This window comes from Diabrotica virgifera, chromosome 5 (genome assembly GCF_917563875.1).
Source record: "Diabrotica virgifera virgifera chromosome 5, PGI_DIABVI_V3a".
Classification (NCBI taxonomy): Eukaryota; Metazoa; Arthropoda; class Insecta; order Coleoptera; family Chrysomelidae; genus Diabrotica; species Diabrotica virgifera.
In genome coordinates this window covers 59,810,335-59,829,787 of record NC_065447.1, presented here as the reverse complement: position 1 = coordinate 59,829,787, position 19,453 = coordinate 59,810,335, and the positions used below count along the sequence as shown (strand labels likewise).

General features: G+C 34.0%; 1 protein-coding gene across 5 annotated transcripts in view; it reads left to right on the top strand.

Moving 5' to 3' along the window:
* Positions 1 to 19,453, top strand: part of LOC114330927 (protein mesh) — a 160,338-nt gene that overhangs the window by 113,096 nt on the left and 27,789 nt on the right. For all 5 annotated transcript variants that reach the window (XM_028280398.2, XM_028280405.2, XM_028280375.2 and 2 more), the window contains 2 exons: positions 11,936 to 12,072; positions 12,302 to 12,489. In XM_028280398.2, coding sequence (XP_028136199.2) covers positions 11,936 to 12,072; positions 12,302 to 12,489 — 325 coding nt within the window. The remainder of the gene's footprint in view (positions 1 to 11,935; positions 12,073 to 12,301; positions 12,490 to 19,453) is intronic.

The following is a 19,453-nucleotide window of genomic DNA, read 5'->3' as shown; positions in this document are numbered from 1 at the left end:
TTCTTGAAATAAATCAATTGTACCGAGCGTTGCATAAATTGCAAAGATGACACTGGCGAACAAAGATGCTACAACCTTTTGACAGTTATTATAGATGACGAAAGTGGAAGTTGAAGAAGATTTGTTTCAAAAAATTAGGGATAATGTTGAAGAAATAAGAAATTAATGAACCTGTACATAAACTGTGTAGAATTAACGAAGATCAATAATTATAATATATAGACACATTTTTTTTTCAATTTGAGAAGGTTTTTGTTTTCAATAAGTTTTTAAATCTAAAAATGTACTATTAAGTAATTATTAATTTTGTTACAATAAACATCTGTTTAAAAATGCTGAATAGTCTATTACGAAGATCTAAGAAAAAATTTGTCACCGACTCTTAGATTTGTAAATATTTATTTTTTTCTAAAATTTTATATTTTTGTAAAAATTTAAATGAATCAAAATACCCTGTACTTAGATATAGTCTAACTTATTTTTTAAGGGCAATTTAAAAATTTCATCAGTTGTAGGATGTTCCATAAAAAATATATCTTTGATATACTACTCTTTTTTGTAACACCCTGTATAATTCGCATTATTTTTAGATTGTAGTATTAATTGCCCTGTATATGTCTATGAAGAAATTTTTTTAAATCAAGTGGTTTTCCGTACAGACACCGAGGCGAATAAAATGAACCACCCTGTATAAATAGATATATACTATAATTATATTTTAATATTTATTTACACATTTATAATATTTTCTGAAAATATTTATCAAAATATATTAGTGTTAAGATTGTAAATGGATGTTGAATAAAAAAGTCCATTTTCCGGAATTTTCCGATTTTTCCGGTAAATGAAAATTAGCTAGTTGATATTCTTTCGTCGAGTTACCCGAATTTAAAAAAAAATGAAGGCTCTACGTTCTCTGGAAGCTGAGATATTATAAAAATTTTCAAGCGCTCCAAATTGAACTTTCTATCGCAAAATCTCGACGCGCGGCACTGGACTCCGACAATCTTCCCCATCACGACATGGTCCCAACTCAGTCAGCGTGAGTAACTTCACTTTAAAGGGTTATTACTCGTTTTAAATACAAGATATTTTCCATACTTATCAATTGAAATATAAAATATAGATATTTATTATCATTCTGTAAAAATTTCAACTCTTAATATTTATAAACAATCGAGACAAGATTTTTCAAAAAAAAAGCATAACTTGGCTATTATTGGTCCTAAAAAGTTGTTTTTTCTTTTTTATGTGTGTTTTTTACCAGCTTTTTGATACAACCAATTATAATTATTTATCAGAAAAAATAACAAAAATAATTGTTTATAAGGAAAAAACTCACCATTTTTTTATGGACCTGTTCAACAACAATTAAGAAACAAATATATTCTTTTTTTAACTTTCCTATTACTTTTAGTCTTTAGGAACTCATTGCACTTTGCCAAAAAGCTCTGAAAATACTCCTAGGGCAACAATTATTGTTTAAACATTCGATGTCTGGGATAAACATTTAACATAACTCGTAAACTGACAAACAGATCTTGAAATTGTGTACACTGATAAAGGCACTTAATTGCCTCATAATCAAGGTATAATAAGTTCGTTACGACCTATTTGGTAAAAGTTATTAACATTTACAAAATAGTGCAAAAAACGTGGTTTTTGAGGCACATAGCTGAGAAGATGGAGTTTTTTCACTGTCCCCGCAGCCACCAGACATCATCCGAACAGCAGTAATTCCATTTTGGGACATTACTTAGTTATAAATGTACAAAGCAATTTCATTTTCTCCTTTAACCTGAGGTTTCGTCTAAGAGATAGCACGTAACCTCCTGTTTCGCCAGGTGTATACCGTAAGATTATAAACAGCAAGCTTTCTTAGATAAAAGATTTGCCCCACACTCCCGTTTGGCGTACTCAAAACCGCTTGGAGATCAAAATTAAAGGATAACATTCTTGAATCCTCGTTTGCTAAAGTTTTGTCATAGTTCCGAGGCTCTCTAGCTGCTTCCTTTCTTTCTAAATGACCTTTGTATTCCAACTCCAGTGCTTTTCCCTCTTCCTCTGTTAATGCCTTTTGTGCCACGTATTTCTTACATTGATCTTTCTTAGGTCTAAACAAACCTAAATTATATTTATTGAAAATAATGTGTCGATATTGCTCCAATGTAAGAGGCTTTAGATTCTTACATGCACAGACATTTTTGTACATTCTATACATATTGGTTATATTTATAGATGAGTCCAAATATCTTTTAAAAGTCTATTTGCGGCAATGCTGCGACTCTAGAGCCAGAACCAGTCAATTAACCAGTTATAATCACTTTTCGGTATACTCGCGAATGTGTAGGCAAATATAATATAAACTACCTATACAGGGTGTTTAGTAAAGAATGGGCCATAGCTTAACCTCAGGTTCCTCAGGTTAAAATAGGCCGAGTTAAGCTAACTTACCTTAGTACAAAGTTTATAATAACCGAGATACAGGGTGTCAAAATTAAACTTTTTTTTTATTTATTATTGATTAATTCCTGACAGGAATGAGATATCAACACGAAATTTGGTATGTGGGGGTTTTTTGGGACGAGAAAACTGAATTCCCTACCAAGGATTATGTGTTGCCCAGAGGGCGCCACATATGCCTTTCAGCACCCATTTAATACGTTCAATTTTTTTTATCCGTCACTCCGTATAATTTTGACATTAAAATTTGTATTCCCCTATTAGTTCTACTTAAAAAAGGTATACCTCTTTTATCTCCCTAAACTCAACAGTTTTAGAGATAAACGCATTTTAAATCTGCGGTGCAACATAATTTTTAGCATAATATCATTGTAGTTACACCAGAAAAATAACTTAAAACCATAAAATTATCCAAAAATGTATCGCAAGTTTCTTCAAATAGAATTTGCGATGCAAGGACATAAATTTGAGAACTGGCACAATTATTATGGTTTTAAGTTATTTTTCGGGTGTAACTACAATGATATTGATATTATGCTAAAAATGATGGTGTATCGCAGATTTAAAATGCGTTTTAAGTAAAACTAATAGGAGAATAAAAATTTTAATTTCAAAATTATACAGAGTGGGGGATAAAAAAAATTGAACGTAATAAATGAGTGCTGAAAGGCGTATATGGCGCCCTCTGGGCAATACATAATTTTTGGTAGAGCATTTACTTTTCTTGACCGAAAAAACCCCCACATACCAAATTTTATGTTGTTATCTCATACCTGTCAGGAAATATTCAATAATAAATAAAAAAAAAGTTTAACTTTGACACCCTGTATCTCGGTTATTATAAACTTTGCACTAAGGTAAGTTAGCTTAAATCGGCCTATTTTAACCTCAGGAACCTGAGGTTAAGCTATGGCCCATTCTTTACCAAACACCCTGTATAAACTACAACGGCAAAGTCACGAATGTGGCACATTCGCTCTTTTCGCTTGGAAGCAAAACCGAAACCCCCACTTTCGTGAAACAAGCAATTGGTGCTGACGTGTGTGTACCTTCATTTACACATTTGTGCTTTTGGCATTGATAGCCTTCAAAATGGACATAGTTGCCCGTACCCATAGGTGAAAGACAACAAATTTGCACATTCGTGGTTTTGGCATTGGGCCGAAGATATCAGAAGATTCATCAACGTGCCCCGTAAGACAGCCGTGTCGTCCACGCCCCATCCTAACATAAATCCGGCTTAAACATATGAAGGAAAGAAATAAAGAAGTTAAAGATGAAAAGATGGCAGTAAACAACAAGAATAGCAAGATAACGAGTTTTAACGACAAAAATGCAAAGACAATAACATACAAATGTCAAAAACTAGAGAAGGTCTCAACATTTGAATACCTATTAAGTAAGTATCTTTTCAAATAATGAAAAATTCAATTTGGACATAGCTGATAAACAAAATGAAGCCGACAAAAACTAATATAATAATATACTAAATAAAACAATATATTATGAACAGAAGGAAATAAACAACAAAATTAAATTATTAGTATATAAGACTATTAACATTCCAAAAGTGACATATGCAAGTGAAATCTGGGTATTTCAAAAGAAATATGAAAGTAATTTTTTTTTCTCTGATTCTGGCTTTGGTTTAGAACTAGAACCTTTAGCCACGTAATTGTATAACTTATCACTAAGTCAGGGGAGTAATGTGTAGTGTGTGTGTTGAGTAAGTGTCTTGTTACTTTGCAAAGTCGACGTCATTGTCTTTACAAAGAGACGCTAATTGTTTCCGAACGTCTGCGGTCCCTCCGGTGAGTACCGGTATGAAAGTAAATTAAACGCTATTGAAATAAAAGTATTGAGGAAAATAACGCACAATACCAGGAAATACACAATTAAAAATGATCAAATTAAAAAACAACTAGAGCAAGAATTCTTAATAAGTAAAATAACCAGAAACCAGAGGATCTGAAACGAAAGATTCCCAAAGATGATATATTAGAAACTAAGAGAGTAAAGAAACGAAAGAGAGGGTGACCAAGAAAAATTTGGATAAATGAAATTATAAAAGCAATAAAGCCATATACGCCAGTCAATGGGAGCAAGAATAGGATATTACCTCCGAATTCTATCCTACTGCATGGATTGTAATGCAATTTTGGGCCTAGCCTCTACTTATCACCTAATTCAAAGTCTACCCTATGCCGATGTGTGCTTTTATCTTAGGGGGTGGTTCCCACCCCTTCTTAGGGGTGGAAAAATTTTTGGTTAAAATTACCACGGAATTCGCTAGAGAACCTAATTCTAAGCAAAAACTGTTCTATATATTTTTTTGAAAACTCAATACTTTTTGAGATATTCGTGGTTGAAAATTGGCCATTTTCATTGAAACATAATACCTTTTCGAACGGTTTTTTGCGAATACCTTAAAAACTATGCATCCAGGGCCGGCGAGAACGGGCCTGCACGGGATGCACTGCAGGTGGGCGCCCCTGTTTGGGGGGCGCCAAAATAACCTCTTTTTCTGCCGGAGCTATACAAGATACTAATTTAAAAGATACCAAAGGGCGCCTATGCCTCTTATGCAGGCAGGCGCCTTATACCCTAGAGCCGGTACTGTATGCATCTAACTAAAAAAAATTATATTAAACATTTTTGTAGGTTATAAAAAACAAAGAGACACTTGCCTTCATAAATCTTCTAGTTATAATACAAAAAGAGATATGGTAGGTGAAAGTAGTTTGTTTTTTGGTACATTCTCAAATTGGTGTATTCAACTTGAAATAACAGAGAAACGGTCGATTTTAAGTGTATAATGCCACTAATACCTTTTGTAGTGCTTGAGAAGACCTTTAAAATTAGCTATATTAAAGGTCCATTACATCAAAACTAAGCGAGATATGCTGCAAATAAAATTGATAACTAATGTATTTTAAGAAAAAATGAGAAGTAATTTTAACCCCCATCCACCAAAATGTAAATGCATCGTTTTCCTTCCACAACACCTTTTATTATAGTGATATTTCTATGTTCAAAAAGTTGGACGGGTTTAAACTGAATGGTTTTTGAAAAAAAAAGATCAAATTATAGAGAGCATTTTTAAATTTTCTTAAAAATCTTCCTTTTTCTCCATGTAACTTGAAAATGATAAGAGATACAGTAATGAAAAATAAAAAGAAAATTTTTATCCGGAAAAGCCCTACATTTTTGTGTGGTATCTTTTTTCGTATCTCTTATCTTTTTAGAGTTACATGGAGGAAAAAGAAGATTTTTAAGAAAATTTTAAAATGCGCTCTTTAATTTGATCTTATTTTTTTTTTCAAAAACCATTCATTTTATTCCAGTCCAACTTTCTGAACACAGAAATAACACCATAATAAAAAGTATTGTAGAAGGAAAACGATGTATTTAAATTCTGATGGATGAGGGGTTAAATATACTTCTCATTTCTTCTTAATATACATTAGCCATCAACTTTTTTGCAGAATATCACGCTTAGTTTGAATGCAATCGACATTTAGTATTGCTCATTTTAAAGGTCTTTTCAAGTACTACAAGGGTTATTAGTATCATTATACAATCGACAGTTTCTCTGTTATTTCATGTTGAATAGGTACACCGATTTGAGCATGCAGCAAAAAAAACAAACTCTTCTTACCTACCATAATATCCCTCTTTGTATTTTAACTAGAAGATTTGTGAAGGAACGAATCTCTTTGTTTTTGTATCACCTACAGAAATATTTTATATAGTTTTTTTGTTAGATGCATAGTTTTTAAGGTATTCGCAAAAAATCCGTCTGAAAAGGTGTCATTTTTCAATGAAAATGGCTAATTTTCAACCACGAATAACTCAAAAAGTATTGAGTTTTCAAAAAATAATTTTAGAAGTTTTTGCTTAAAATTAGGTTCTCTAGCCTCTTCCGTGGCTATTTTAACCAAAACATTTTTCACCCCCGAGAAGGGGTGGGAACCACCCCCAAGATAAAAACGCACATCGGCATGGGATAGACTTTGTTCCTTGAGCTATTCCTTACTTACTGTGAAAATATCAAGTAAATCGATGTATTAGGATGGAATTCAGAGCCAAATACCCTCATTGACTGCCCTAATAGGGATAAACTACACAAAAATGAAAATAATATCGAGAAACAAAGAATAATAAAAAAAAGAGAATAGACACCAACACGATCAAAAGTCCGACACTCTAGCGGGTAAAAGGAGATTGGAGAAGAAGACGAAAATAATTTAAGTCCACATACGACGCCAATCTAACTCAAAACCTTATCACATACTGTCCCGGTACAGCCCCTAGTGAATACCATGTGTTTCTGCTTTTGAAGGCTCACCTGGGGAAGGCTGGGTAATGCCTTAATGAGTATAAATGGTACTTATGTACTTTAAAAACATTTCTTATAATGAATATAATTTAGAAGATTTTAAAACTTCATTTTAAAGTTTAAGGGGTACTTTCAGGCCCGGATTTAAGGGGGGCAGGCTGGGCAGCTGCCCGGGGCCCCACATTTCAGGGGCCCCCACATAGGCCCAAACATAAGAGGTGTTTATTAAACAGATATTGGCAGGAGATACAGGAACTCGACAATGTATGACAAGTATAAAATGAAGGAGCGTAGGAGTGATATAATACATTGGGTTTATAGCATTACGCTATAATTACTATTTCTGATTGTTTCTTAATTTTTAATTATTTTTTCTCAAAATCGAAACGACGTTAGTCATTCAAAATTCACATGTAAATAAAAACGGAATGTATCCATCTGTTTTTCGTTTGTGCGGTTTAAGGGGGGGGGGTATGGTTTGAAATTAACATATCAAGCACATTTTTGTGAATTTTTTTCGAAGCTATGGTACAGTTATTTTATTTTTAAATTAAATAAACATATTAAGTACAATTCAAAGAATATTTAGAAAAAAATTCAATCCAACATATTGAAAAGTAAGCCATTGGTGACAAAGTTTGACAGGCAGCTCACAAAAAAATGGATTTTGCGGTGGACATCAGAACTCGTCACTAGATCATACGAAACAAAAAATTCAAAAAGATTTAATTAGCTTATGAGTTTTACGAGGTCACAACGTCGAGTTTTTTTATTTTTAATGATTTTTGAATTTTTGGCATCACTCAGAAATCAAAAAATTTAAATTTTTGGTAAAAATTTTGTGAAAATCAACAGATTTATTATTGTTGAACAAAAAATAAGCAAAAAAAGAAAAATATCTCGACGTTGTTACCTCATGAAATGTCTTAAGAAAATATGTGCAAAATATCAGGTAGATCGGCCGAGTAGTTTTTCAGTTACAATGTCCACCGCATTTGAAGAAGTAGTTTTGAGAAAAATGCGTTTAAAGTTTTGACAACTGCATCTTCATCTTCTTATTTGTCTGCCAAATCGTAAAGTGATGCACAATGAAATATATTTTTTGAATCTAGGAGTAATTTACACAAGAGGAGGCGAACAGTTGTTTAACATTTCTCACTACGCTCACGCGTGCTAGCGCGAAGTCGCGGCAAAGCGAGTCGAAGGTAGGAATATTCAAACACGCTGTATCTCTGGTAATTTTATTCCGATTATTTTGAAATTTTCAGAGAGTATTATTGAAAATATGCACTTTTATTTGAAATAATAAAAAAAATTTAAATATTTCAAACCATACCCCCCCCCCCCCCTTAACAAACTCAAACCTCATAAATTAAGTACTATATCAGACAATAGTGTCAACAACTCACTAATGCATTCAAGGGCGTTTAAAAGTATACGCCAGACCTAAATGATTTATTGTCATCTGGTCAGAGAGAAGAAACATCAACAGATTATCGTTGTGGTTTTCTTGTTAGTCACGACACAGCTGGTGAACGACACACACCTATAGTTCGGCCCTTTTCCGAAACCAAGCGAAATACCTTTTGTTCCCAAAATAAATAAAATATTTACCGTTCGTTGTTATACTTATTTTTTATTATCTCAAATAATTGTTTCCGTCAACATACACCAACGGAACATTATAGGTCTATTGAATAAAGAGAAGTATTATCTTTTACTTACAAGTATTTAAGTATTTACTTAATACTAATTAAATAAAGTCATTTCTTTAAGGTGATACAGTAGCGATCAACAGGTAGCAACAAACGCGGTCCAAGATTGCGAAAGTTGTGCGAACTTTCAAAAGTGAGGCAACAGTGCGTCGGTAATTCGACACTGACAGTGACGTTTATACTATAAAAACAATAATTTTTATAGACATAGGCGCGAAATGTTGCCAAGTCAGTGACGTTCGATTTCTTGTTATAAAAAAATCGATTTTTAGTAGTTCCAATTTGACAAAAAATCTAGGCACGGGATAAAAAAGTTTATTTGAAGAAAGTGTATTTTTTGTCTTTCTTAATGACGGTACAGGCTCCTTTTTGCAATATTTTATTTAGTTATAGAGTAATTTCCACATACTAACATATTTCTGAAATTGGGCTCTCTACCGCCATTCTTTATTATATTACGAATAAGTGTGCCAAATATCTCGACAAAATATTCAAAATTACAGCCGCAATCTTGGAACGCGTTTGTTGCTACCTGTTGATCGCTACTGTTTCCTCTTAATGCTTTATTCAATTACTATTAAGTAAATACTTAAATACTTAAATACTTCTTTTTATTTAATAGACCCATTGTTCATGGTTATGTTTTTCATCTTCCACCGGGTGTGTGTATTGCTTCGTTTGTGAATTATTATCTAATAGTGTTCGTACAAAGTTTAGCCACAGAGGATTTTGTGATTGGAAACATGCAGATAGTATGCTTATGGATAACGAAATGTCTAAAACACACGAAAAAATTGGGCGTATTGATACTGAAATAGCAAAACAGGCCGAAGAAATAAAGAATTATTGGAAAATGGTAACTTAAAGACTAATTTTAGTGTTATAAAGTATATTTGTGAACGAGATTTAGCATTTCGCGGCGAAAATGAGTTGCCGAGCTCATCACAAAATGGAAATTATTTAGGAATACTCCAGTTATAGTCGGTTCGCTAAACTCAGACACAACTGGCTAGTGATTTTAGTAAATAATTTTGCCAATTTGGTAAAATTTGGCAAAAAAATAACTACTAAATAGTTAATAATTACAGTAATTTTGCCAATTTTGGCAAAATTGGTCAAAACCAAAAAAAAATTACCGACTAAAATCACTAGCCAGTTGTGGTATATAAGATGAATATGAGCAATTTTTAAGCATCATATTAATAAATAATATTCAAATCCTTGAAGAGGACATACCAAATATCTTTCATCAACTATTTGTGAGGAAATTGTACATCCCATGGGTCAAAACGTATTAAATAAAAGAGTTTCAAGGATTAAGAAGTCAAAATATTATTCAGTTCATACTGATCAATTAACATGTGATATTTCGTTACATACTGTTGAAAGGTTTACTATATTTTTGTCAAATCGCGGTCATAAAGCAGAAGATATATTTAATTCTCTAATGACATTTTTACAAGAACATGATATCGATTTGAAAACTGCAGGAGACCGCCTACGATAATGCGTCAGTTATCAGTGAAAAATACAATGGTGTTCAGGGTAAAATTATAGAACATAATATCTTGGCGTTGTGGATTCCTTGTACCCAATCTCTAAATTTAGTTTCAAAAGCTGCAACAGTGTTATCATGCATTAGCATAGCATAGCATTATTTAATTTCTTAGAAGAACTACCTATATGTATTTTTCACTTCCTCTACATATATATGCAACTTATTAATAAAATGGTTAAAAGCTGCGTCTTTAAGCGACAGCAACGCAGACAGTGGCAAAAATATTATTGTTCTTAAAAGAGCAAATACAGTAGTATGATGGTTATCTAGAAGTGGAGGTGATCCCGCAAAAGAACTAGTTAAGGTTATAATCAGATTAAACGAGCATTATCCAAAATTTCAGAAGACGATGAGCAACAATTTAAAACTCTAACAATAAAACACTGAAAACGTTTGTTTTCTATACTTCCACAAAATTTATTATAACTAAGTGACTATAGCTGTTTCGGCGAAGTGCCTTTCTCAAGTGATATAGTTTACAATGTGTTTGCCTTTTTAAGTCTTCAACTGAAGAGGTTGAGGAGTGGGGAGCTGTTTGTCTCGAGTTGGTCATTCAGAATTATATCTGTATTTTTCAGTTTATTAATTTCCATTGACTCGAGAATGACCAACTCGAGACAAACAGCTCCCCACTCCTCAACCTCTTCAGTTGAAGACTTAAAAAGGCAAACACATTGTAAACTATATCACTTGAGAAAGGCACTTCGCCGAAACAGCTGTAGTCACTTAGTTATAATAAATTTTGTGGAAGTATAGAAAACAAACGTTTTCAGTGTTTTATTGTTAGATAAAATGAACTTCCATCAAGTAACGGTCGAATCCATCAATAATTTAAAACTCGTAGCATTGATTGCAAATGGTTTGTACCTATAATCGAATGTGTTTACTGGAAACAGAGAGGATATTAGAGAGGACAAACAGCACAAGTCGTATTCTTTAAGATCCAAAAATTGACCTTAATTCAGAAGTGGCAGCTGAGGAGATCACTTAAATAAAATATACAGTCAAAACGTGACCATTTCAAAATATATGAGAACATCAGAGAAGTGTAGAACTCAAAATTTTATCGCTATTATAGATCAATTCATTACCTCTTCAAGTCAAAGGCTTTCTGCATATGAATCAATTCATTCCAATTTTGGATTTTTACGTCATTTTGGAAAATTGGAAAATTTAACTCTCAATAAAATTGAAGCTCTCTCACTAAAGCTTACCAACATTTATAGCAATGGCAATGATTTCGATGAAAACTTATATGTCCATCTGGTACAGTTTGTAGAATTCTTCAATTCATTTAAAGAGGAAATCGGCTCATCAAATATACGCAAAGAACTTTAAATGTAACGACTACTAAAAGAAAAGAATATGAATGATGCTTTTCCAAATGTTGAGGTGACACTTTGTTTGTATTTAGTTCTGATGGTAACTTACTGCAGTGTATAGAGATCATTCTCAAAATTTAAGTTAATTAAAAATTAACTCGGTCTATGATGGGCCAAGAGTGTTTGAATCATCTCTCTCTCTAATGATCATTGAACACGATGTCTTAATGCAACTAGATATGTTCCACATAATCAAGGAATTTTCAATTAAAATATCTCGAAAAGTTCCCGGACTTTAACCATACATCTTACTATTATTTTTAATATTTTACTGTAACAAGTTACAGCTCTTGTACTTTTTATTATTTAAAAATACATATATTTATAAAAGTAGCTCAAAATTTTTTTAATGGTAGGAGGTAGGGCCCCCACACCAATTCTAGGGCAGTAGGGGCCCAAATCCGGCTCTGGGTACTTTTCACTAGAATTATTATTAACAAAGTTTAATTCCTGCATATAATTTTCGATATGTTTTTAGGTGTTACTATTTACACTCCAAGCTACATCCTTAATCAATCAGAAGTCATCATTATGTTTGACAATGGAGCTGGAATGGAGGTTGTCGACAATCAAGGATTCATGAGTGCAAGAGTATTTTTGCCTTGGTCGTTTATAGTATGTACTTTTTTTAAATTAATAGAACTTAACATTTTTCTTATTTATTTCTGAAACTACTTATAACAAAAGAAAAAAGAATCTAGAGACTTGGGGGAACTTGAAGGAGGCCGATGTTCAATAGTGAACAGTAACGGCTACATGACGATGATGATATTATTTTTAATGAAATATTGTAAATTTTTTAGTATTATAAATTAATAGCCATTCTCTAATTATTTGTTTTTAGAATAAAACCATAGGCCTTTTTGGAAATTGGAGTTTCAACAAAGAAGATGACTTCACACTTCCAGATGGTTCTAGAGCAGCAATAGTGAATAACATAAATGACATGGAAAGGGTTTACAATGATTTTGGTTCCAAATGGATGTTGGAGGATGTGTTAGATCCTCAAAAGGGTAGAGCATTGTTCCACAGGTAAGTGGGGCATTTTTATATTCATTTTTAATATAATATACTACTGTCTAGGAATTGATCTGAAAAGCTTTAATAAGTAACAATATAGTAAGAAACCTACAGACCATTACAACTCTAATGAGTGTCCTATACCAAATTTCTTCTTCGACAAACATTATCAAAATTATCCATAGTGAATTCTAATACACTTAATATAACAAAGTACAAAAACTCAAAGATGTACCACAAGTTTTATATTAAAAGGTCATAAAAGGATGCGTTTCGGCTCAGCACGAGCCATCATCAGGTTAAAATACAGGAACACAAACGACAAAGAACTAACCAGAAACATGATTCATGATTAGGTGTTAAGCTATTTTAACATTTTTGTTACAATTCGACTGGAAAAATTGTGTAAAACTTCTACATGGGGAAGAACCATCTTGTGGACTGATTAGGTATACAAGGACACCTGATCAGTCCACAAGATGATTCCTCCCCATGTAGAAGTTTTACACAATTTTTACAGTCAAATTGTACAAGGACACCTGATCTGTCCACAATATGGTTCCTCCCCATGTGTGTAATAATGAAGTTTGTAGAACTATCATCATCATCATCCAGCCCTTTGCGTCCACTGCTGGACATAAGCCTCCCTCATTTTTGTCCATTGTGCTTTATTTTGAGCACTTTGCATCTAATTTCTAGACATTTTCTTGAGATCGTCAGTCCAACGAGTAGGTGGTCTTCCTCTACTTCTTTTGTCTAATCTCGGCCTCCACTCAAGTAGTCTCTTCGTCCATCTCCCATCACTGATTCGGGCGACGTGTCCGGCCCAGTTCCATTTCAGGGTGGCAATTCGGGAAATTACATCGGTAACTCCTGTTCTTCGTCTTAAGTATTCATTTCTACTTCAGTCACGAAGCGATATACTCAGCATTGACCTTTCCATTTTCCTCTGGGCTATTTGTAGCATTTTAGAAGTTGTAGCTGTCAATGTCAAAGTTTCGGCACCATAAGTCATCACAGGCAACACACATTGGTCAAATCTTTTACGTTTTAAAGAAATTGGTATATCGCTTTTAAAGATATCTTTGCGTTTTCCATAGGCTGCCCATGCCAGGTTTATTCTTCTTCGTAGTTCGCATGTTTGGTTGTCTCTTGTAATCTTTTTTTCGTGTCCAAGGTACCTATATGTATTTTTCCACTAGCTCTACTCCGTTGTCTCCAATAGTGCTATTTCCACTAGGTACTAAGTTTGTCATGAATTTTGTTTTGAAGATGTTTATTTTAAGACCTACACTGGCACACACTAACTGAAGTTCATGTAGCATTGTACATATATCTCCTTGAGGTTGTCAAAGAATAAAACTATGTCTTCTGCGAATTTCAAATTTGTTAATCTTCTACCATCAATATTCAGGCCTCGCTCTTCCCAGTTAAGTTTCTTACAAGCATATTCTAGTACTGCGGTAAACAGTTTAGGTGATAAGGTATCGCCCTGTCGGACTCCTCTGCCGATTGGGATAAAGTCCGTATTTTTATGTAGTTTCACCGACATTTTATGTAGAACTATAGGTATAATGTAAACTAGTCGATTCTTCCTCCTTCCTGTTTCTTGTCAGTTTTTTGTTGTTTGTGTTCCTGTATTTTAAGCTGTCCTTTTATGACCCTTTAATATAAAACTTTGTGGTACTTCTTTGAGTTTTTGTACTTTGTTAGAGACCACATTTGAGAAAATGGATACTTCTGTTCATGTTATTACACTCAATATAAATATTTTTGTATTAATTGTTATACTATTTGTATTTGTATATCATTAGATTCATGCTTCTTTATATTACAATCAAGTAGCCTCTATCCAAGTTGCAGATAGTCGTACTGAAAAAGTACCCATCAAACGTTGAGTACAACAGGGTTGTGTTTTGTAACCCAGTCTGTTTAATATGTACTCTGAAGAAATCTTTAGTGAGGCTTTGGATGAAAGACAAAAGGGAGTAAGTCTAGGCGGAGAATTAATCAACAATATCAAATACGCTGACGATACAACAATTCTTGCAGAAAATTTACAAGATCTCCAGACATTAGTAAATCTAGTCAGTGAAGCAATTTATCGGAGATGCCTTAAAATCAATATTTCAAAGAAAAAATGGATGGCAGTTGGAAAGATTAATATAGATCAAGGTCTGCTTTCTCTTAATGGAGAGGAGATAGAACGGGTAAACCATTTTAAATGACCTGGCAGCTGGTTAAATATAAAATTGTGACTCTGATGAAGAGATAATAACCAGGATCAAAATATCACGTAAGGCTTTTATGGAATCCAGTTTTAAGTAACAGAAACGTGTCGATGAATATTCGCAAAAAGGTCCTAAAATGTTATGGGTGGTCTATCCTATTGTATAGTTGTGAGACACTGACGTTAAAAGCCACAGTGCTAAACAAATTAGAAGCATTCGAATTGTGGCTATCGACGAATCCTAAAGATATCGTTTCGGACACTTCCAATGAAGATGTTCTTCAAATGATGAATTCAGAACGTCTGCTCATAAACATCATAAAGAGGAAAAAAACAGAATACTTTTGCCATGTAATTAGAGGACCTAAATTCCATCTACTTGTAACGGGTAGCTCTTTTAAGACGACAGACTCAGTAAAACACAGGTTAAAAATAAAGTAAATATATTTAAGATAATTATATACAGTTTAAAATAAATAAATAAAATATAATTATATCTTCTGTAAAGGAAAAATAACATTATGCTTATTACTGTCAATCGAATATAATAGAAATATTAAAACGATACAATACACCACACAAAATATATGTACGGTAACTATCTCGCTACGCGGAATCGACATATCTACATATTCAGATCCAGACATCGCATTTCAATTCAATGCGATAACATTGAACAGCGACACGCAGTCACCCGTCTATCGTTACTACCGTTCACTGCGGTAACGGTTACGGTGGAACGCCACGTCACTACTGTGGCGTCTATCTAGGCACAGTTCCACCTCAACCCGGTGCATCTCTGCCATCGAGCTATTGCTAATTCCTGGCTAAAATATTCTCTTGATGCCCTCTCCTTCAATTTCGCCCAGCGGTGGTAGGAAGAGGGGATGCGTCAACTCGGATACTCCTACGGTCGTCTCTGGTCGACCGGCCCATCGCCCGCTGTGGCATCATATTATTACATACTTCGCCTTATAATATGTTGAACAATCTTGATAACGAACATTTTTTTTCTTTGTATTTACTTATTAGTTATAGGAAATAAATATTTAATTTTGTATTGATTAAAAAACAATAATCAGTTGGTGGCGTTGTCTAGAAAATGTTCTTCTTTGTCGGTAGTCAGAAATTTTTTCCCGGAAGGGTAAGGATGTACAGGATTATCAGCATCCAAAATAAGAGCAAGACATATTCATTTAATTTTTAAATATATTACAAAACAAACATCACGTTTGTTGTTAAATAATTGAGGTGACAACGATTACTCAACACAAGTGCACTAGTTTCAATAACGCTTTGTCAGCTGTTCAATATTATTCTTAATTCACGGCTAGGCCAAGTCAGCATTAAAAACATCAACACTTTTCTAGTTTATTTATAGATACAAAAAAACATCGCGGATCATTATTTTATCAATTATCATTCGTGATTCAGATTATTATTAGACAGTTAGACCTCAAACGCATCAACTAGTTACTGTGGTATTTAGAGTTGGTAAATAAGTATTCAGCAAATAGTGTCTACTTCATCAACCCCTATCATAGGAGGTAACTACCCCAACTAACATAGGACGTTCCTGAGGGTGGAGTATCATCATACGAGGTGGAGGGAAAGAGATGTATTGGTCGGAAGAAACTTTCACGGCTGCGTAATATTAGACAATGGTGTGGTTGCACAGTAGAATAACTATTTCGCGCATCAGCCGATAGAGAAAGGTTTCAGGAAATTGTAAACATGCTGACGGCCAACGATCAAATACGGACGGCACCTAAAGAAGAAAAAGATTCCTTCTGGCTTCAGATGGGTCTAGGACGTTTCATCGCCGCCGTTTCGATGCCGCCAGTTCGATGCCGATGCCGGCCGATTCATCGCCAGTCAATTAATCACTATCTGATATATTTCCGAATTTTCGACAGTTACAATTATTATTTATTTTTAGTATTAATTAGGAATTCTAGAAAATGCGAGATATGACGGCGATAAAATGGACTGGCGATGAACCGGCGGCATCGAAACGGCGGCGATGAACCGGCGGCGATGAAACGTCCCATTCCGCTTCAGATCAACACCGGAAGGAAAACAAAATAATGATCATTGATAGCAGGGCCGGAACTAGGGGGGCAAAGGGGGCACGTGCCCCCGGCGGCAAATTCTTTTGCAAACGGCAAAAAACAGGTTTAAACGGTTTCAAATAACTTGAGTAGTAAGACAAACAACATTATGGTAAATTAGTAAGTACCATAAATTTTTTAAACAGTTGTACTGACCGTGAACCTTTGCATTCATAGCATTTTGTTGTTTCTAGTATTCCCAATTGAAAAGAATTGATTATGTGCAGAAGTTTCCTCAAAACGACGATTTGACAGTTGATCAGGCTGCAAAACACGTGCAGGGACTTCTGCAATTTATTAAATCTTCTAGAGATTTTTCACCATAAGAAGCCCTTGATGAAGCTAAGTTTCTTGTTAGTTTAAACGACGTATCTGAATAATTTAAGGAGAAAAGAAAAAGGAAGAAGAAAGCCATGTTTGACGAACTATGTGAGGATCAAGTTGTCAACCGTTCCCAAGAAGACTTATTCAAAAGTTCAATGCTAGAGATCACTGACAGATTGGTAGTAGAGTTAAGTACTAGATTCAAAGCTTTGGAAAATGTCAATGAAAAGTTTGGATTTTTGAATGGATGTCGAATTAATGAAATGGACATCTCTGATCTTAAGGTGAAGGCAGGCCTACAAGAAAGACATGAACAAAAAAGACTTTTTATTTGAAATTGAAAGTTTCAAGAACCATGCTTTGGCAGTAGATCCTAACTTGAAGGATGCAAAGGCTTCAACAACTCTTTGACATAATTTTGAAAAATAAACTTGATGAGGGTTATCCTAATATCACAACAGGACTACAAATATTTCTAACTATCCCAGTATCAGTTGCTTCGGAGAAAGAAGTTTTAGCAAATTAATAATAGTAAAAAACTGTCTAAGAAATTCAATGGAGCAATAAAGGCTCACCGATTTAAACATCATAGCTATTGAGCACAAACGTGCATCTTTAATTAGTTTTGATGACGTAATGCAAGTATTTGCTTCGAAAAAAAGCCGCAAAATACAATTACCTCTGTAAGGTGGTTTGTGAGTAAAGAAAGTTAGTATACCTAGCCCTATTTTTTGTGGATTTGCCGTAATGAAGTATATAGTAATGTTGCAAATTTGTAATAACTAAGTATATTTTTGAAACTCAAAATGTACAAGCAAATCAAAATCTCAAATTGTGGAACCCTTGGAGGTGTCACCAGGGAAATGTACCAATAAGTTTTCAATTTAAAAATCTTTTAGTAATATTTTTAATATTTTCAATATTATTAATTTTGCTATTAGGATTGAAAACTACTTCATCTTTCAATTGCCAGATGACGCTAGTCACCTAATACCTTCGCTTGGGTTGCAATGGGTGGGAAAAACTCTTGGCGCTAGTCAGTTAGGGTATGGAGAACAGTGCCTACGTTCTTTCCGATGAGGCTCCAATAAGAGCCGAAAATCGCGATTCAGAGGACTGGACTGTGCTCCGTATTCTAATTGAAAAGTAAGATTGTTTTGCCTTCGCATTGCAACTGAATAAAAATGGTATACATTTTTATTTTATAGTCGTATTACTCCGTAGAGTAACCAGGTGCATTTTCCGTTGGAACTTTACCAAGCTGCAGAAGGGGGATGTGAATTGCATAGTGTAGAATTCCTTCCCTTTGTCTTCACTGCAGCATCCATTTGGCTTGCAAATTGTAGAAGCCTTGGAGGTGTCATCAGGGAAATGTACCAATAAGTTTTCAATTTAAAAATCTTTTAGTAATATTTTTAATATTTTCAATATTAATAATTTTGCTATTAGGATTGAAAACTACTTCATCTTTTAAAATGTACAATTAAATTCATTCCTTCCAATAAAACTGTATGTACTATTTTTTTATTTACCAACACCTATGGTGTATTCCTCGAATATAAGACTGTTTTGGATTATCGTGACAACGAATATTTTAGTGTGCAACATAAGAAGTACGAAAGTATTTTGCTCTAATAATTACTCCAATAAACAACAATAGAATTTGCAATTTACTTTCGTTCTTCATATTTTGCACAGTAAAATATTCGTTGTCGCGATAATCCAAGAGGGTCGTATATTCGTGGAATGGGGATAATGCTATGATTTACATCCATTTTTTCAATAAAGGAGGCGGCAAGTTTAAACTTGTCCCCCTTACGGAGTAGCCTATATCCGGCCCTGATTGATAGGGCAAATAATAATCTACCGCACAATATACAAAGTGGCGAATTTCGAAGTAGTAGACAGATTTGTATACTTATCCGAACAATAACAGGTAAATTAATTAAAATATGGAAAGACCGAGCAACAACAAGGAATACTAAGCTCAGGTTGGTCAATGCCCTTATTTCTCCCATAGCTGTATATGCCGAATCTCAAAAAAATCGATAGAACTAAAATTAAAGCCTTCGAAATGTGGGAATACATAAGAATTCTACGTGTGTCCTGGACAGAACACAGAATCAACCTAAACATAGAAACCGAGCATACCTAAATTATTCGGCCAGATAGCGAGAAGAACGAGGAGCATGGAACTAGTGGAAGAAAAACTATGGAAGACCAAGAGGGAGATCTCCAACACGATGAGCAGACCAAATGAAGAATGCTGGGAAAATCCGTACATGAAACCTTCCATCTGGCACAGGATCTC